Source organism: Polistes fuscatus, unplaced genomic scaffold (genome assembly GCF_010416935.1).
Source record: "Polistes fuscatus isolate 324 unplaced genomic scaffold, CU_Pfus_HIC Scaffold25, whole genome shotgun sequence".
NCBI lineage: Eukaryota > Metazoa > Arthropoda > Insecta > Hymenoptera > Vespidae > Polistes > Polistes fuscatus.
Genome location: NW_025113102.1, coordinates 104,793 through 126,571, shown reverse-complemented (window position 1 = coordinate 126,571; position 21,779 = coordinate 104,793). Strand labels below are relative to the sequence as shown.

At 36.6% G+C, this 21,779-nt stretch overlaps 1 protein-coding gene across 5 annotated transcripts in view; it reads left to right on the top strand.

Moving 5' to 3' along the window:
- Positions 1 to 21,779, top strand: part of LOC122518538 (nuclear factor 1 X-type) — a 59,488-nt gene that overhangs the window by 9,733 nt on the left and 27,976 nt on the right. For all 5 annotated transcript variants that reach the window (XM_043637520.1, XM_043637524.1, XM_043637523.1 and 2 more), the window contains 3 exons: positions 234 to 389; positions 21,224 to 21,415; positions 21,523 to 21,706. In XM_043637520.1, coding sequence (XP_043493455.1) covers positions 234 to 389; positions 21,224 to 21,415; positions 21,523 to 21,706 — 532 coding nt within the window. The remainder of the gene's footprint in view (positions 1 to 233; positions 390 to 21,223; positions 21,416 to 21,522; positions 21,707 to 21,779) is intronic.

The following is a 21,779-nucleotide window of genomic DNA, read 5'->3' as shown; positions in this document are numbered from 1 at the left end:
AATATGATTACGCTTTAATTGTACGAAAGAATGAACGATACGGTGATTCGAGTGAAATCTTGTTTTGGAAAATCGCATGTCGAATAAAAAAGAAAGAAAAATGAAACGAAACAAAGAGAACACGGTTATAATAAATTTGTTTCAACGATTCGATCGTTTCTATTGAAATAAATTCAGAAAGGTAAGAAATAAATAAATGTATAAACGATGTTTGCGCGTTGTTTGCGTTGCAGGATGAGTTCCATCCATTCATTGAGGCCCTCCTACCATTCGTGAAGTCTTTCTCGTACACGTGGTTTAATCTACAAGCCGCCAAGAGGCGTTACTATAAGAAACACGAGAAACGGATGAGTCTCGAAGAGGAACGTCAGTGTAAGGAGGAGCTCCAGGTGAGTTAATTACCTTCAAACGTAACTTTTTTTTTCCCCCTCTAATAATTTACAGACAAAACAAAATTACAAATAGAAAATGAACAAAGAAATACATACTCGAGGGTAAAAAAGATTGATTTTACTTACGATTAGAATTAATTTAGGATTTTTTCGAATTGTTTGGGAATAAAATAATTTGTTTAGGTGACGGTAGGGATGAAATATTATGAAAGAGAGAGAGCGAGATAGAAGACTCTCAGTTAATCGACAGTTGAACGAGGTGACGCGTGTTTGCGTATTAGAATTACTTTATATTTTTCTTTTTTATTATATTATATATATATATAATATAATATAATATATAAAATATGTTATATATCTTTTGTTGTTTTATTTTGTAGTTTCGTACGATTAGGAGAATGATCGGTTCGATCATTTAGCAAAAACTCTAACGCGAAACGAGCACGTAGCGAGGCTCTCGCTAATATCGCGCGCTTAAGAATAAAAATAATCAGGTTTGAAGTTATTTTTGGCGGTAGGCGACCTCGTGACGTGCCATCGTGCTAGGTCTCTCAAACTCTTTAGCTCTCTCTCTCTCTCTCTCCTTCTCTCTCTCTTTTTGTCTCTCTTTATCTCGCATCAATGTTTTTTTCTTTTTTATCTTTGATTCTTTAAACCAACCTTATCGTTAACTATATAGATCTTCTTTATATCCTGTTAAATACCGTGACAAATATGAACCTCACTAAAAACTAAAAACACCGAAGAAAAATACGAGAAAATCTTTTCTTTTAAAAAAGCACGCAAACGCGTTCCTATTTATATTTAATTATAAATTATCGTAAATTTATTGTATTTTTATTTATTAATATAATTTATTTATTAAGTTTATTAAAAAAAAAAATGATCGAATCATTAAACATCGTTATTCGAATTCATTTTCGTTCGAGTAACTTAAAACAATAATAAAAGGAAGGAGAAAAGTTATGATCGTAGGATCGGAATTAAAATAATAACGAAAAATATATATATCTCTCTCTCTCTCATGAGAAGGGGGAAAGAAGAAGAAGGGAAAAAATGGGAAAAAAAATCTTACTCGAATAAAGTTTGTCGAAAACTCGCGGTATAAACGTTAAAAGTTAAATTATTATATCGAAAGAAGTTAGAAATGGAAAGTTTCGTTCAACTCAACTTAAACATTATCATCGAAGATAAAGATAAAGGGGGATGAAAAATAAGAAGAAGAAAAATAAGAAAAAGTTCCGTTTATTCGCGAAAGATAATTCTTCAGTAGAGAAAAAAGAAAAAGATAAGAATCTGAAAAGAAGGAAAGAAAACGGGGGAATATAAACACGCGGAATGTAAGAAGGAGTCGAGTCAGTAGTCCAATGAAAAAGCATGAAAAGACCAAAAATAAAAAGAAGTTTTCTTTTGAAAATTAACACCAAGGCTCGAAGGCATGCGCATCTAATTGAACCCCCCCTTTTTTTTTTCTTTCCGAACCTTCCGAACCCTCGTTCGATGCTTTTATCTAAACGATTCAGCATAATTAGTCTATCGCGTAAGAGAAGGGGAAGTTAGATAAGAGATTATGGGGAAAAAGAGTGGGGGGAGGGGGTGTTAGGTGGTGGTCGACAATGGTTTTGGGTGATGTAGTGGCGATGGTTGACAATGGTTTTGGGTGATAGCGGTGGTGGTGGAGGTGGTGGTAGGTGAGTGGGAGGAAAAGTTGGAAAGGGTGGAGAGAAAGGTGGGGGAGGGAGGGATGGATGGATGACTGGTTTTTGAAGATTTGTAAAACTCTCTCTCTCTCTTTCTCATTCATTTTCTTTTCTCTCTTTTCTCTTTTCTCTCTCGATCCGACGAAATCCCTGGAGCATTTGGATGGAAGTTCTGGTTCGGTCGAGGGTTGTTCGTTCGCGGAGTCACTGACATTCGCGTTTTCGGCTGGACCGCAATCGCTTGTTTTATTTTTGTTCCCCTCTCGTTCCTATCATTCCATCTTTCTCCCTCTCTCCGTCCGTTTTTTCTCTCGATTCGTTCGCTCGTCGTCGTCGTCGTCGTCTGGTGGTTCTGGTTCTGGTTCTGGTGGTTCTGTCGGTGCTGCTAGCGGACCCATCGAGTTTCTCTTCTATCCACCGCAATTCGTATTTCTCCCTCGCGACGGTGTTCGATCAATATTTTAATTCCGCGATGCTGCGGTATTTAGTGAACGAACGAGCCGAACGAACGAACCGACCAACCAACGAACGAATCAACGAACGAAACCCAACGAAACCTAACCGAAAGAATTCTGAACGAACTCCGAACGAATCGAACGAACCGAACGAGCCGAAATTACGAATGAAGATCATCTATCTATCTATCTATCTATTTATCTATCTACCTATCTATGTTTATGAAAGGATTCGCAGTTTAGGATCGATATCATAGCGACAGGATGATATCGTCCTACGTGCGGATAAAGAACCCACTCGAGAACCCACCACCGCAACCCAACCCAATCCTTTCTTCTTTCTTTTTACTATTTTTATTTATTTTCTATTTTTTTGTTTCTCTACTACAACCAACTACCTTTTCCTCCCAATACTCCCCCCTCCCCTCTCCCATAACCCTCAGCTATCTATCATCATCCCCCGATTCTTTTTATCTTTTTTTTGGTTTCTTCCCATTCGTATTTTCGTTTCCAAATCTTTTGTCTTATTTTTTACAATTTTTTTGCCAACGAGCGAGCGAAATACTCGCTTCGATTTTTTTTAAGCTGGGCAAGGGGATATTTTTGTCGTCGTTATCTTCATTTTTGGTATTATTTGTTTCCCTCGATGGTTATCGGTACGATCAACCAATAAAAGGTATCCCCTAACCCCCCCGTCCCGCTCGATTTCTAGTTTTCTTTTACTCGGAAGTAATTGATCGGACGACGGACACTTTTCCGCATCCTCCTATACCCGGCTTACAATCCGATTACGAGATACTGCAGGGCTTTTAACCCTGAAACCGTTTCCACTTTCGTCGAGTCACGACGACTACCACGACGACTACCACGACGACGACGATGAACCGATATAGATTCGTTTAGATATCCAATGTAAGAGTATTACAACGCTTATTTGGAATATCTTCTCGATAATAGAATTATACTATTCTCTATTTAAAGCTTTTTTCGTTTTTATTACACTATTATCTTCCTATCTTTCTTTCTTTTGTCTTTTTCTTTGGTTTCTATTTATTTCTAAATAAATTTGATCGTTTTGTTTGTCGAAAGTTGAACTTTTTAATGTTCGATTAATTTCAATTTTGTAAGTTCGTTTGATTTAAACGTTACGAGGGGACATTTGAGTATTACGATTGGATTAGGGTAATTATGTTATATTATACGATTATATATTTTGATAAGATTAATTATATTATATAATAATATTATTTAATTATTTTTTATTTAATCCAACGAAATAAATGAAGGTGTAAACAATGAAGAATAGGTCGAAGAATCGTTTAAATCGCGTCACAGATTTGCCGCGTCTTCGAAATAAATTAATAACTCGAACTTTCGCATAAAGATCGGTGTTAGCGTTTGAATTTTACATGAACCACGTTTTAATCTGCGACGCACGAAGCCCCACGGAGTCTTCTCGGTCGAACGAACGTACGAACGAACGAACCAACGAACGGCGTTCTCCCATTATCCGGAGGCCTTTTGAAATTATGAACGAAGAAGGAAGGTCAGTGACCATAATTCTTACGAACATCGCGCCTTATATGCAAACTAACGTCGGTAACGAGCTCATCCCACGAGTTATACGCGTCTATATATTTTTACCTGTGTTTTTATAGCAATTATTCAACTTTCATTTTATTTACATTTAGACATTTAGATGTTTTTTTTTTTTTATTTTATATTTTTCATTTTATAATATTTTTGATATATTTTTTGGGGAGGAGCATTTGCTTCGTTTCTTTTTTCTTTTTTTTGGTCATAATTAACCGTTCGAATACTCGCTTATACTTTTTCTGACTTATGAACAATCGTGAAAATTAACAAAAGAAACAACAAAAAAGAAAAAGAAAAGGAAGATAATATTAATAATGAGAAAGACGGGGGCGGGGAGGAGGATAGGGAAATAAAATAAAATAAAATAAAGTAAAAAGTAAGGAATGACACGTGAGACAAAGTGACAAATTTAAAATTCATGCACAATCGCCGCGTTAGCTCGGAGTCGACCTAAAAATCTCGTTGCATCGCAAAACCGTAACTCCGTACTTTCTCGTCTTTGCCTACACCGTACACGTACGTAGCTTTCTTGTTTAAAAAAACAACAACAACAACAACAAAGAAAAAACATCAGAAAGAACAGAAAGAACGGAAAAGAAGAAAGAAAGAAAGAAAGAAAAATCGAAAGAGTCGATACGTTTTTCGCAGTTTAGATATAAAACACCGAACTTATTGATATTCTCTCGAGTGATGCCACGAGAGTGATGCTTGTGCACGTGAATCACAAGTGCTGCTACGATGCATCGTTGATCTTCCTTCCCGTGCATACGCGTGTACCTGTATGCGTGCGCGCGCGTGTGCGTGTGCGTGTGCGCGAGAATTGCACGTGTCTCTCTGCGAATCCTATTGGGAAGAGAAAAAAAAGAAATAAAAAAGAAATAAGTACATGGACTGTGAACTTTATCGGCATATAATGTATATTATCTTCTGTATATTCTTCTTCTTCTTATTTAAAATAATACAAATTCGACATTTTCATTCATGAATTCCTTCAATTACAATGAAAAAGTATATTGTGTACTGATAAGACAACAAAGTCATTTTAAATTCTTATCATTTTAATACTACATTTTTATTATTTATTTTGTCGTTTGTTTTACGTTTTTTTACGTTGAAAAGTGTCCAATGAAAGGAACGAAAACTAAAGGAGAAAAGGAACAAGGAAGGAAGCATCGTCAATGTCCCTGCACCGAATCGCGCGTTTCCCAGTTGTCGCGAAAAGTGCATCCTCCCTTTTTCGTTTCATCCCTCGTAGGATGGGAACGAATGGATAGATAGGAGGAGGAGGAGGAAGGGGGGGGGAGAGAAGGTTGGTCAGGAAATTTGGTGAGCGCGACGAGGAAGTACAGAAGTAAGCCGTGCTTACGTACTGGAAAACGAGAGACGCGAGGGATGAAGAAGAAGAAGAGGAGGAGGAGGAGGTGGGGAAGGTGAAGAAGGGGGAGGAGGAGGCCGTAGCATAACGCGGCGTGTTAGACATGGACGAACGAGTAAAAGAGATAGAACGAGCGAGGGGTTGGAGGAATATGGAGAGGGTAGGAAGGGGGTTTAGGTCCGACTCGTCGGCCGTTTTCTCTTAATTTCGAGACAGGCCGCAGGACGATATCGACTACTTCAATTCCAGTGCAGGGAAGAGAGAAACGGACGGCGAGAAAGGAGATAGTAACGTGAAACGAGAACTATAGATAGAGATAGAGATAGAGAGGGAGAGAGAAGGATTGTAGGACGCGAAACGTGTACGAGGACCGCTAGTGTACAGTTGAGGAGGAACGGGAAGAGCGAGGGGGTACGTTGGAAAGGGGTGGGCGCCAGGAGGATGGCTCGAATGCACCACCAACACCCGCAAGAAGTATCCGAGTTGAGAATATATATATATACATATATATATATATATATATATATCTATGTATATACACAGGAACGTTTCGGGCAGCGGAGGCGACGCTGATGGCGGCGGGAGTAGCAACGAGAAAGAGAGAGAGAGAGAGAGAGAGAAAGATGGATGGTAGGACTCGAGAGGGTGGGTGTTGTCGAGAAGAGGCATGGAAGGGCAAAGGGAGTGCGAGAGAGAGAGAGAAAGAGAGAGAGAGAGTAGACATGTAGCGCATACGCCGTCGCGACGGAGGCTGCGGCTACGCGGCGCCTACCAACCACCATCTATAATCTCTATGCGGATATCGATTTTCTACCCTGTATTTCCTAAATTTATGCAAACTAGCAACCCACACGGCCACCACCACCACCAGTACCCAGTACTCGTACCCAGTACCAGTACCAACGGCAACCCCGACACCACCACCGTTCTCCGAGTCGGTCGCTCGCAACCCTCGTCGCATCCGCACGCTTGCCCATCTACCATCCTCCGACCTTCTACCACCCTTTCCGATCCAGATCCCTCCTACCGGCGTCCCTCTTCTCTCTCTCTCTCTCTTTCTCTCAAAAACTTGTACCTATGGCCCCTCTTGACCACTCGCTAACAGTGTCAGCCCCATTCTTCTAACGAGCTCGACTAGGACGAAAACTTTTCCTTCCTTCCTTCCTTCCTTTCTTCATTTCGTCTTTAGTTTCCCTATCATCGCAAGCTTCGACGTAACCTCACTTTTACCGAAGACCCTACTCAATTGAAAGTAGTTAATACCTAAAACGTGTCCTTCCTTTCTTCTTTATTTCTAACCTTTGTTTATGTCAATGAATGGTTACTGAATGGTTACTGAATGGTTACCGAATGGTATACAATGAAACTGATAATCTTGTCGAAAGATTATGATGCACTATGATTTTGTTAGATTCTTATTCGTCTATGTAATACGCGATGATGTCTATTTCGACTACGATGCTCTTCTCGTTATTGCTAGTCTACGTAGGAAATAGTTGAAGTAGGCGAGTAAAAGGGTCTGATCGAAATGGTTGAAATGTGGTTTGTTGATTCGTGCAAATCGACGAATTCCTGCTGAAACCGCGTCCTTATCTTATCTTCTATTATCGAAACACGAAAGTGATGTATATAGTTTAGAGAGCGTTCAAATGCACACACATACACGTGCATATACATGGTGTAGTACTTCAGATCGTTCGATACGTTCTTTGATAGATTTGTTTCGATATTCGACTCGTAGGTTTGAAAGGGTTCTTTTTTAAAACGACAAAATATGATTTTGATAATTATTATTATAATTCGTCGTACGATTCGTAAATGAAGAAAAAAGGGTTGAAAACAAATTATATAATTAACATATTATATTACTTAATACGAATACATCATTTAAAAAGAATAAACAATCATAAAAATTCGTACAAATAATTGCATATTCAATTAGATTTCATCATCCCGTTCTTTCTTTTTTTCTTTTTCCCTATTCGTTTCGTCGTTTGTAGTCTTTGAATAAGAGAGAGAAAAAAAGTAAAGTAAGGGTAAAAAAAAAGAAAAAAAAAAAAAGAAAGAAGCGGAATGACAATCGCTAAAGGAAAGTAATTGGTTTTCAACGGCGTAAGTGCTTCCAGGCCGTGATTTCCACAGTTCGCAAAGCGATTCGCAACTGGCACTCACTTATCCACAGCATTCTTCAGTGTGCTCGATTCGTTGCATGCAAGAAATGGGTGGGTGAGAATTTTCTCTCTCTCTCTTTCTCTCTCCTTTTTTACCCTTTTTTTCCTCTTTTTTTTTTCAACCCCCGTTTGTGAAGATCGCTCTTTCGTTGGGTGGGTTAAATCAAAGTATTTATGTACTTATGTATAATATAACGTTATAAGCCGTCTCGCGAGTTAAGTGTTCTTATCGTCGAATAACACGCTTCTATTTTACTCTTATTACATCGTTTATCGTACCCTTAAATAAACGTATAATTTACAAATTTCAACATCAATTCTTTTTCCTTTTCCGTTTCTTTTCTTTTCTTTTCTTTTCTTTTTTCCTTGCGATCAAATTGATATTTATTATTCGATAATTTTGTTCTTACAATTACGTACAAAAATGATTGATTTTATCGAATAATATACACACACGTCTTATACATTTTTACATCGATCATTTATTTTTTATTTCGTCACGCGTATGAAATTCATATTAATTAATATTCGATAATTTTGTGATTAGGGTCGTACAAACTAAACTGACGAATGGTATTGAAATGAATTTTATTTCCGAAATATCTCGCATTTTCATAAGCATTATGGAAATACAAAGAAAGCAAAAATGGATGCTTTAGTATAATAATAATAATGATAATAATAATAATAATAATGATAATAATAATCTACGTTGAAAGGATATTTTTCGGTACCCTTTGGTCTACCCCACATACACACACACGCGCGCGCACACACACATACGTATTTACGTATATACTTATATACTTATATAAATATGAGCAGACGAAAGTTATCGTTTCGTTTGGGAATAATAGAAAAGGCTCGAGGGTAAAGTAGAATAATCGAATCGTTGGAGCTTCGTGAAAGTTATGAAAATGTAGATGCATTTTTGTCGAATGAAATTCCGACCATTTTTATCATCCTCTACTTTACTTTTCTCTCTCTATCTCTTTTCCTTTTCTTTTTCTTTTTTTCTTTTATTTTATTCGGCAACACGGGGAAAGGGGAAAGATATTTTCTCATTTCGATAATATTATAGGGGGGTAGGTAGATAGAAAATTTTAACATATTTTCGAACATATTTTTTAACATAATTTCAAAACATCCCGTATATTTTAATATGCATAAATGGTTCACGGACAATGATAATGGGGGGACAGGGGTTTGGGGGTAAGGGGAGAAGAAAGATTATTTATAAGATTAAATTCGATTGTTTCGTTATCGGGGTAAATCGCAAAAATTTACTCTCCGCTTATCCGAACGAAAAAAAAAGAAAAAGAAAAGAAAAAAAGAAAAAAGGAGTAGTGGTAGCAGTAGTCGGAGATAATCGCGAAGTATAAAATTGTACGAAGCTTGGTTGCAGCCAAGGAGAAGAGAAAAGGAATGAAAATGGATGACATAGGCGATTCCGAATTGTGATACGTCGAGAAGTATGGCAAAGAAAAAGGGGCAACGTTCTAATCTATTGGGCTCCTACTGCGAGATCATGTTCTCGGATAAATAATTCACGTTTGTAGAGTGAATATATGAATTTTAGGGTAAAGTGACGATAATTTTGTAATTATTTATTATTTTCATTATTTCTATATATACAATTGTATATAATAATGGGATAAAAATGAATTAGAAAATTAGAAAATAAATAAAATAAGGTATATAATTTAGCAAAACGAAGAAGAACAAATTACTCGAAGAAGAATAACTTATTTTCTTCGGTATGTTTTTACTTTATACGATGAATTTGTCGTAAGATAATTTAATCTATGCTAAGTTTGTTCGTGGTCAGGAAACTAATAGCAAGTTAATTTACGTTTTACGTTTTTCAATTGTTGACCCACAAACGAAGACGAAGAGAGAGCCGGTGCACTTAATATGTAAATTTTGATACTCCAACACACACACACACAAACACACACACAAACTTAGCATACAGGAGTTAGATAGGAAATAGGATAGCGCATATGTTTCTTATTCTTTTTCAGATAAATATAGAACGATAAAAAGAGATAGAAATGAAGAGAGAGGGAGAGAGAGAATATCACCGTAAACAAGTAGATCGTCGTAACTTTTTTTATGACGAAGCATTTTCTTTTCGCGCTTCGTATCGTTTACGAGAATTTATTTCTTCGACGATTTCACCCGTTGACAGCTGTTCAAAAGACAAATTTCCATTTATAGGCTTACGTCGTTAACTATGTTCGATATGATGGAACACACGCGCACCTGATTTTTCTTTTTTTTTTTCTTGTTAATATAAAACTATTAAGCTCGGAAATAAATTCAAGCGTCAGTTATTTTATTAATTATAAAAATGTTATAAGGGTAGGAAGATTATCACAAATTAAATATAGTATACCAGGGTGTTAATATCGTAAATTCGCAAATAAACAAATAAAAAAATAAACAAATAATTTTGATGTTTCGTATTATTCATATGTACGCGACGTAGTTTAAAGAAAATGATCATCAAGTGTTGGATAATAATAGTTTTGTTGGTACGAAAATGTAGAGCTCTAAATTTAAAACTTGACTAACGCGAAAGACAAAGACAAAGAGAGAAAGGGAGAGAAAAAAAACAGAGAGAAAGAGAGAGAGGGACATTTCGGTGGTGTCGCGAATAGCCAAAACAAACAAAGCCCGTAACTTCTTAGTTTTTTTTTCTATTTGGGTTCTCCGAGTGAAAAAGGGATGGGAGCAAGGAAGCGTGCAAGCGTGCAAGTAACCGACCGAACGAACGAACGAATGAACGAACGAACGAACGAGCAACCGGAAGTCGCGATGTGTGTTGCTCGAGGCGGTCATAAAAGTCGAAAAGAAGGAAGGAAAAAGAAATGGACGTACGTACGTACTTAGGTATATCTTTCTACAAGAATTTGAGAGGTGGTTGTGGCTGGAAAAAAGAGATGAGAGATATTCGAGAGGGTGATACGACATCCGCTATGAAAAGGAATATCAAAATGAATGAGAGAAAAATATCGTAGGAAACAAAGAAGAAAGTTACGAAAAGAGGGGGGGTGGGCTATTATATATAATATTTTATATATATTATTATATATATTAAATTATTCGTATTAGAAATTATTTAATATTATCTCGTAAAACTCTATTACAAAGATATATATATTTTTTTTTTGTTTAAAGAAAATTATAAGTTAAAATAACCCTTTAAATTACATATAAAAAATACAAATTTTTTTATCGCGATTAACTGCAGAGGTTAAACGAGACATTCCAGAATAAAGAAAAAAAAGAAGCGGAAGAAGAAGAAGAAAAAGAAAAAGAAAAAAGAAAAAAGATAGAGATAAATAGATAGAAGAAGAGAGAAAATGTCTTTCGAAGGGGTGAAAGAGGTCGACCTCGTAGGGTGGAGAGGTTGTAATATTTACAACACTCTATGCAGACCCCGGAATTGCCTATAAAGAAATCGCGGAGTCGCTTTGTTCGCGTCATAACGTAGTAACGTAAGGGGCCAGCAGCTATACACTCGGGATCCTTGCCAAATTAATAAATATATTCCCAGTCTATCCCGGCCCACTATGATTTTTCCTTCTCCATTCTCTTCCCATCTTCCCTCTCCCTCTCCCTCTCTTTTTTCCTTTTTTTATTTTCTCATCCCTTTCTTACCACCCTTTGCTTTCCATCTGTGACGCTCATCTTCTTTCCTTCCTTCCTTCCTTCCTTCCTTTCCAACGAATTGAGATTCACCCTTCACCCTTCACCCTTCACCCTTCTACCCTTTTTTTTTCTTATTCTACTCCTTCTTTTATTTCTTCTTTTTCCTTTTTTCTTACATTTTTCCTTTTCTTCTTCTATTCCGGCTTTTTACTCGCTACGGGAACACCATAAATCTCGCATCGAACTTTTCAACGCACTCTTACGCGCGTCTACGTGTTGTCTATAGGGTGTCCGAGATTTTATTGGTATATAGTTGCTCGAAAATAATAGAAAAGTGTTATTGCAAATATAAATCATTTGTAGGTTTTATTCAAAAGTCGAATGAATATAACATTGCAAAATTATTCGAATATACTGTTGAAAATGTCTGTCGAGTATATATGAATACAAGTTTGACACAGTATATGCGGTATGCTGTTTCTGACATCGCGACGTTCTCGTAGATTTTTATTCATTTCTACAACTGCATCCCTAATTCGTTGTACAGTTGTAACATCGAGCGTTAGTTATCGCAGTTTCATAAACTTATTCTTTTACATTTTTCCCTCCCCCTCCTCCTACAAATACAAATCTAATATAGGGTGTTGTTATGCGATCTAATTGGACGAGTTATTATTCGAGTTAGTCTTCTGTTAATTAAATAGAATATAGAATACGTTAACAATTTATATAGAAATTGCGAAGAAACCTCGGACACCCTGTATTTATATACATATAATGCATATAAGTATACTTACCATACTCTTGATGGTAAACGAACGAGTATTCGCGTCTTCCTTTTTCTTCTTTTTTCTTATTTTCGAGTGGCAGGATGGGGTGGGGTACGCTTTTCTCGTCTCCCGTCGAGCCTCCGCAAGACGTTGAAATTTCGAGGCAAAGAACTTGGATAGGATTTATGCCGAATTTCTTTTTGAACCTCCAAATCTCTCTCTCTCTCTCCCTCCCTCTCTTTATCTATCTATCTATCTCTCTCTATTCGTAGTAGAAACGGATGGGAGAACGATAAATCTTATCTACGATTGAGTTGTAAGTAAAGAAGGAAGGAAGGAAGAATTTTTTTACCTCAGGAGAGAGAGAAAGAGAGAAGGGAAGGGGGAAGAGTAGGAGTAGGAGAAGAAGGAAAGGGAAGGGAGGAAATTCGGAAGAATCTTGCTCGATTAAAGGTAACGGTCGGAGTACTTACCTTTACCGAACTCCTTTACGTTATATCTACTTGGATATTGGAAAGATTTCGTGTACCTTAGTGACTGGGAAAATAACTATAAAATTGATTTCATCTACATATATATATGTACAATACATGTACATATAATATGTGTACATATAATATATCTACATATGATATGTGTACATGAAAATGATCGGAAGAAAGGAATTGTGTATCTTTGTTTGTAAATTTGTTTTGTTTTACGCATCGATACCTGTAATTTATGATTAGATAATTTCTAATTTGTTCTTTATAATAACAATAATAATTTACCAGATTATTAATAATCAAATAATAAATTTTCACGATTGTTCCATTTTGTAAATGTCACTCGTTGAACGAATTCAAAGAATTCAAAGGAAGAGAATCGTTTCTCGCGTTTCAATTGCCAGTGTATGATTTTAATAGGATATCACAGACGCGTACATACATTTATATGATCACGAGTAATCGTTTATACTCGTACATATATATATATGAGTTTTTGTATGTATATTTGTGTGTATGTGAGTGTGTGTGCGGAGGAGTAGAATGCCGAAACGAGGCCTGCACCCGAAAAACCGAATCGATAGGCGCATAGCGTACAATATATGCATACAACGTAGTAGGTATCTATATAATCTATCTATGTATGTGTGTCTTGTATTTGTGTAAACGCGAACTTCGCTATAGATTACAGTCTGTATACTTACGGGGGTGGCCTGAATTTAACCTTCCCATTCCCCAATCCTTTAGCCATTTCGCCCGTCCAGACTCCTTTGAATGCGTGTAAGTGGAAAAAGCTCGGTTATATTCAAGACATTTCCTCGAGCACAATCCGTCTTCGACTAAAGGAAGGAAGGAAGGAAGGAAGGAAGGAAAGGGTAGGATAGGAAAGGAAAGGCATACGTAACAAATGAAATCTAACATCTTTTACGAATTTTTATATTTTACTTTTTATCGACGGTTTACTATTTTTTATTTTTTTTTATTATTTATTCGATATAAGTAATAAAAGGTATTCGAGCAGCGTATCGCAAATATCTCTATTCGAGATAATATCTTAAAAATAATCTAAAATAAAAAATAAGAAAAATAATAATGATATGTTATAAATATATATTTTGTTATAATCTGAAATATTATTTTATATTAACGAAACAATTCGAATGACGAAAAGAAAAAGAAAAATGACACCGATGTTGTTTCTTTGAAATATCTCGAATAAATAATAACATACGAACGGTAGATAATTTGAAGTTAAACTCGTGTAACACGTGGCACGCATTAAATAGAAAGAGAAGAGTAGAAGGAAAAGAAGAAGAGGTGGGAGGAGGGAGGGTGTTTCTGTTAGGGCCTCGCGTGCACATGGCCGATTCAACCTTGGTTGTTAAGCTCGCTGCCAAAGATTCGTAAACTCGTAATTCTAACGTAGAGGTTTAACCTTGTTGTTGATTTGGCTAACGCCAAGAAAAAGCCACGTGCTAAAATTCGCGCGTTTCCATCCACAAAGCATCGTCGAAAGACACTTCTCGAAGACTTTTAGATTTTCCATGCTAACAGACAAGAAGAAGAAGAGGAAGAAGAAACCTGAGCCAAATATCTTTAACCGATGTGTGATTCTTCCGAGCGTAACGCGAACCAATCGAATCGATTATTCCGAGAGCTTGCACGAATGCATAATCGTCGAACGAAAGTGAAGCAAGCTTTTCGTGCTTCTCCAAGCTTGATCGTCGTTTTCTAACACTAAGAGTAACAACTGATCGTACGTATCGCGATAAAATACACGTGGAAAATAGCTTTTCATCGGTTTTCCAATACCTCTGATTTATTCTTTATACGATATCACCAATCGAATGAACGTTTTATAGATTACTTTTCATCCAATTGTTTTTTTTGACGCTTTGTATCTGTTTGATTCATTCAAAAGTGAAGAAACAAATCGTTTCTCTAATCGTTTGTAACATATTATAAAAATAATAATCGAAGATAACGTATAACGAGTCATCAAATATTCTAAATCTTATTATCGTCGTGATCATCATCTTTTTATTTCCTTATTTCTAGGTAATTCAACCGACACTAATCTTAGGTATATTCTACGAGCCCTTTTACGAAGATCTAAACGACGTGCCTTTTTTTGCAAGCTTCCTTTATTCCAGCCTCCCCTATAACCACTCTCCTCAGTCCCGCCCTTTCAGCCAGGCCCTGATTTCGCGCAGAGGGTTCCCGCTGCTGGTGCCGGTTCTCCTTCCTTCACCGACAATTTGCCGCATAACGATGCCTTTCTTTCTTTTCGTAATTGAATCTAAATATTAAAGCAAGCCACCCCCGTCGTTGGCTTTGCCGTTGTCTTCCTTGATTTTTCCTTCATTAACGTCGCCCCGTGCTATCCCAACCATCCTACGAAACCTCCCTCCCCCACACCCCCTCCCCCTACCTTTTACTTTCCTGCATCAGCCCATCTCTTTCTCCCTTTTTCTATCTCTTTTACTCCCAACCTCGAATGGGCGAGCTCTTAACCACCCCGACCATTGCGAAAACTTTCGAGACTCGACGACCAGCGTCCTCGTTGCTGTGGAATATCGTTCGAAGAGAAAGAGAAAGAGAGAAAGAGAGAGAGAGAGACACCCTGCCGTCGAAATTACACCGTAACGCGTGTTAAAGAGTCGTGCTCGTTCGAGAACTTCACTTGGTGGCGACTCTAACCCCACGTTTCCAACTACCCATTCCCTGCTACTTCCCTTCTCCTTCTCTTTTTGTTTCTCTCTCTCTTTCTCTCTCTCTTTACTCTAATCTTTCTCTCTTTTCATGTCTGCTATATACGGTGCGAAATGGTTGCTAGATACTACTACTACTACTACTATTACTAATTCCAACATTACGTTAAAACTGAACTCTAACTCCTTTCTCTCTATCTCTTTACAAATCCGCTTGTTGTTTTATCTGCGATAACATCTTTCCTAAGTTTCACATTGGATGGTATTAATATGCCGGTATAGTTTTACAGAATTTCTTCAACTTTCCTAATGTTTTTATATAACAAATAATAAGATTTTTCTTTGGGGATAATTTACATCAGTGGTTCCCAAAGTGGTCCCCCTACGGACCCTCAAGGATCACCAGTATCATCGAGGGAGTCTGTGGAAGATTAAAAATGATTTGGTGGTCTCTGGACAACGTCGGGGTGGACCAAAAAAGTTTGGGAACAACTGATTTACATGAATTTATATTTATTGCAAAGAAAAACAATAACATACTGACATCAAATAAAATCTTATAAAATCTAAATAATAATTCAAATATCCATTCTCAAATAATCGCCAAAATTCCAAAACACAAAAAACAAGGCCCAGAAAATTGTACGAATGAGAAGTAGGAATGTTCCCACCACTCGAGTACGACACGTCGTCGTCGGAAAGACGAAAATGAGCTTTGCTGACCGTCGGCCGTTAAGCTAAAAATGCAGACTGCGCTTTATTTCCCGCGCTTGAAAATAGCCCGTGAGGCACGGAAGCTTGTTCGTCGTTGGTCGTTTTCGTGTGTCGTTTTCGTGTGTCGTTTTCGTTTTCGTTGTACGTTGTCGTCGTTGCGTCGTCTACGAGGACGATGAGCACTAGGAAGACTAGGATGTTAGGTAAAAGGGGTGGGGAGGGGAAAGTGATTGGTAGAGGCGGCGCAGCACTCCCCACCACCGGCCCACTCGGTGCCGAGCTTGCAGTGGTGGTGGGGGAAACAGCTACTGCCGCGTCGCAACGTGGTAGGGGCAACGATAACGGCGAGACCCATTGTGCACACGCTCGTACGAACAACGTGCTCTTGTCTTTACATATTTACTATATAACTCCTTCTATATACATATATATATAATATAGATATATATTTATATGTATGCTATATATAGGCACATGTATTTTTAGTCTCATACGGATTTAATATAATTATGCATTTGAACATGTTTCTATATGTGTATATGTTTAATTATATAAACATGTGTGTACATAGGTGTATATATATACATATGTGGTCATTGTTATTAAGGAGAATAAAACAGGGGTTTGATTAGGTAATTAAGTTAAACAAATGTTTAGTAAATAACGTTTTTATTTTGTAATTAGTATCTTTGTGTTCGTATAACGGTAATAACGCGTACATAAGTATGTATGTATATACAGTAAGATTTATATGTGTCTGTGTGTAGAATATATATATGTGTAGGTGTATTAAATGTAAATACTTATCCGTAGTTTGTATCTAGTACATGTTCTCTATGTGTCTCGTCTGTAGCCAACATAAGAAAGCCTTTTCTAGCAGTATAATCCTTCGTAAAATCGTTCTGTGGTATCTCGAATGGATTTTGTGGATTACTTCGAGGTCAAAGAGAGAGAAGACCCGATTAGCGAGCGATCTTGTTTAAATACTTTACTTTGCTAATCGGTTTTTATCCTTCGGTTTAAAATCTTTGATTATCTTTTTTCTTGATTTATTTTCATTTTTATTGTCATTGTTATTAAGGAAAATAAAACGGTGGGTTTGGTTGGATAATTAAGTTAAACAAATGTTTAGTAAATTACGTTTTTATGTTGTAATTAGTATCTTTGAGTTCGTGTAACGGTAATAATGTGTACATACGTATATATGTATGTATGTATGTATGTATGTAATATGTAGATATGCCTGTACATATATCGTCGGCACATATTCCTGGAGATGGAGAAACGTTGCAACTCTGTCCCTCGGGATTTGCATACGTACGTATTTTGTACACGATGCAAGTACCGTGACGAAAGGGCACACGCGGAATGTATACCAGTTCGTTTTGGATATTAGTATGTGTAACGTATATGTACAGTAACATATGCAGACACGTAGGTTATCCTAGTTGGTGGTAGTTGTAATATTAAAAGAGAAAGAAAAGAGGAAGAAAAGAAAAGAGGATCTTTGTTATTTACAAAATAATCAAACTTCTTTTTATTATAATAATATCAAAACGTATTCTTATATAATAAATAATAGTAATAAAAAATAATAAAGTAATAAAATAAAAATAATAAAATATTAATATATTATAAATCATACGATAAGATCGTTGCGAGAATGAATTGTATTATTTTATAAAATAATAATAATAATAATTAACGTGTCGTTTATTTTACAATACTTAATTATAATTTATTGAAATTTCTTTTCTAATTGAACGAGGATATTTATTTAGGGAAATGTAAGAAATTCGAAATAACTGGGTATTCAAACTTACCGGACGATTATTTTTGTAATTCGTTTAGTGTCGTTTAGCTTGTACCAAAAGTCGAAACGTTAGCAAGAGTTTAATGTTTTGGCAAGCGTTCGTTCAAAAAACAACATGTCGCGTTGTCCTCTATCTTTCTCTCTCTCTCTCTCTCTCTCTCTCTTGGAGACAGGTAGACTTCTCTGTAAACAAGTATGTTTCTCAATATACATATACATACATACTCACATCACTCAAGTTTCTACAATTAAACATACGTTATAGAATACCATGTAACATATATATAAATGTCTTTTAAATTTTCTCATTCTATCATTATAGTTTATTTTACTTCGTCTTATAAAATAGAATGCAATATTGAATATATTTTATTAATGTTCCACGCCTACGTGTGTACAAATACGATATCCAGTAATATAAATTAGGCTTGTTATATATATATAATAAAATAAAATTATAATAAAATAAAGAAAGACAAAAATGAAATATAATTAAAGAAAACGGTAAGAAAAATATAAGAAAAAAAAAGAATTCATGAAAAATATAGCATGAAAATATAAAGAACTAAAAAGTAAAAAAATAAAAGAAAAGAAACGTCGGTGGATTCGTCGAATGCAGTAGCGAGAATTCAAAGAAATGTAGAATCCGCGCGTGAACGTGAGCGTAGTTGTTAAAATCGACGAGCTTTTCTATCCACGATGCATGCGTGCACTTTTAAAAGTTCTTAAACGAGAGTAAGGTTCACGTATATTCATCGTATATACACATATATATATATATACACACATACTCATATGTAACGTTTATTCACATACGTAAGAAATATTTGCATGCAACTAATACTCGCACATAAAAAATATATATATTTGCGCACATATTAGATACATATATATAAATTTGTACATACATACATAGACATATATATATGTATATACAAATATAGATAGATATTTACGTAGGAACCTCGACGATGATCGGACGCTTCACCACCAATTCGAAAATAAATCTGCGACAGCTGTTGAGTTCGCGTTTTGCGTTGGCCCGTTAGCATCCTCGGCATATCAATGTCCGGACGAGACTACGACGTTGTCAACCCTGAAAGAAAAAGCACAAAAAAAAGAAAATAGAAACACTTACATTTCACCTATAATTTCTTTCAACTGTCGCGTTAAAAGATCAACCAATTTCGCATCCTCGATTAATAATAATCTATCTGATCTATTACAATATATAATCACTTGAATGTTTTATTATTAATTATTATAAATAATCTAATATTTAATATATTTATTCTCAGATTTGATTTAAAGATATCGAATAAAATAAAATCGTAATTTTCTCCGATCGTATAAATCTTAAGAAAAAGACTACGTTTTTATTATGCTTTCCTTTCGGTACAACATTCACGTACGAGTCGTTCGATCGTCCTTTCTCTTTATCTCTCTCTCTTTTTTTCTTTTGTCTCTTTCTCGTTCTCGAATCTAGTCTTCCCAGGCTCTCCCAGAAAGTAATTGAATTCGTCTCACCTCGAGCCCCAACCTAGGATACCTACGTCGAATTAACGAAATTGAACGATATACGTGAACGTATCGGTGATCAAAATTGTTCGACAAATTTTTGTTCGATATTTCAAAAGATTTAGGTTTAATAAAAAGATCAGAAACAATTATAAAGAAAAATCCTATTAAATAAAAAAGAAAACAATCCACCCTAGACTGGAAAAAAAATGTTCCCTCGTACGATAGTTTGATCGAATAAAAAAAAAATTCTATAAAAAAATGAAAGAAAGGTAGGACGAAAGAGGTAAAACTGGTGCCGCGCCTAGGTGTACGCGCGTCATGGTTTTAAACGTGGCCGATACATACGTTCGTGGTAACTCTTCACACTTGGCATACTTGATCGGGTTTACGTTCGTTCGTTCTCGCTCCCACGTGCTCGGCCTCATGCGAGGTTTGCGTTCGCTCGCAGAGTTTACTCAACCCCCTTCTGCCGATCCTTTCCTACTACCCCACCCCACCCCACCGCACCCCTTTTTGCTCCCTCCGTTGATGTTCCGAGGGCCTAGGAAGAGCGGGATAGATGCACCGATGCATTCCGCGCACTTTGCAAACGCATTTCTCAGGGACGTTATATGCATCCGCGAATGCACTTGCTATTCCACGCGTGCCAACTGCACACACGCGTGCCTTGCATTTTCTTTTGGCTTTAACGAGTCCATCAGAAGCTTCTTCTTCTTTTTCTTCTTCTTATTTTTTTTCTTTTTCTTTTTCCTTCTCTTGTGTTGTTTTTTTTCTTTGTCTTTTTTATTCGTTATCTTCGTCGATGGTATTGCTCTTGTCCTGACCACGTTCGCGTATTGCCGATACGTCACAGGGAGAGAGCTTCTCGACAACGTGAAAATAGTACACCGTTGATGGATTGAGATTTTGAAAAATGTTCGGGTATTTAATTCAATATTTCATCACGACGGTTTAAGAATTCTTCTTTAAATGTATGATTTATTTATTCAATTTATAAAAAAGAAAAGAAAAATAGAAAAACGAATACTCGTATAATAAAGATTGATAACGATAAATAAATGTCAGAGACGAGTTTTTCTTACTTTGAATATATTTCATATCTATTCAAAAACATGTTTGATGAATATTTAAACTTTGAAGTATCTCGAAAGGCGTCGAATAAAAACTCTCGACTGCTTGCTTTTCCTTTTGAATCGAGCTTTTTTCACATTGTAGAACGAGTCAACGCTTTCGACTTATTTCCCTCTCGAGTTCTCCAAAGTGAAAGAAAAAGAAAAAGTAGAAAAAGGCAAAATGAAAAGAAAAGAAAAGAAAAGATGAAGCGAGAGAGAGATAGAATCGTTTGGAATTAACGAAAGGTTTTCTCGAAGCGAAGTTTACTTAGAAAGAAGTTTTCGGTTGGTGTTCTCAACCCTCTCGAACGTTAATCATCGTTCCTGGGAATAGTGATGGTGCTGGGAAGGGGGTGGGGGAAAACGATTTACATTCTACAACGTGTTTTCTAGCGGTGCTAATCAGTTTGAGTGCCTTCTCGTTTTCCTAGCGCGTTGATTAATCGAGATTCCCGGTGATTCATTAGTTCGACCTCGAAAGCCAATTGGAAAACACCGAATTCGAAAGAGGGGGCAAACTCGATACGATTGTCGATATATCGATTTGTATTAAATCATTCGAAGTAATTCGTTCGATCGGTTTTCATTTATTAATCTCGATAGATTTTTGCGTTCGATCGTAATCTTATGCGCGAACTAGATTTTATTTATTTAGTTTTTCGTGTCATTAACTTCCGCTAACGCGTTAATAAAAACCCATTTCTATTATATATACATATTTAATTTTTCGATGAATATTTTTCATTTTCAGAACGAAAAGCTGGAGGTTAAACAGAAATGGGCCTCGCGGCTTTTGGGAAAGTTACGAAAGGATATAACGCAAGAGTACAGGGAAGACTTCGTGTTGAGCATAACGGGGAAGAGGCCAGCCATGTGCGTCCTCAGCAATCCTGATCAAAAAGGCAAAATGAGGAGGATAGACTGTTTGAGGCAAGCCGATAAGGTAAAGCAAACAAATAAAACGATAAAAGCGAGAACATTTGGAATTGGAAGAAAATGGAATTTCCGATCGACATATCCCCCTCCCCCTGTTGTTCGTTGATGTCGCAGGTATGGCGTTTGGACCTGGTTATGGTGATTCTCTTCAAAGCAATTCCGTTGGAGTCGACGGACGGGGAACGGCTTGAGAAGACCGCGGAATGCGCTCAGCCGGGCCTCTGCGTCAACCCCTATCACATCAACGTCTCCGTCCGGGAACTCGATCTCTACCTCGCCAATTTTATCACCAGTCACGGTAAGAATTATTATCTTTTTCTTTTTTCTTTTTACTCGATTATAACGAGTTATTTTTCATCTATATATATTCC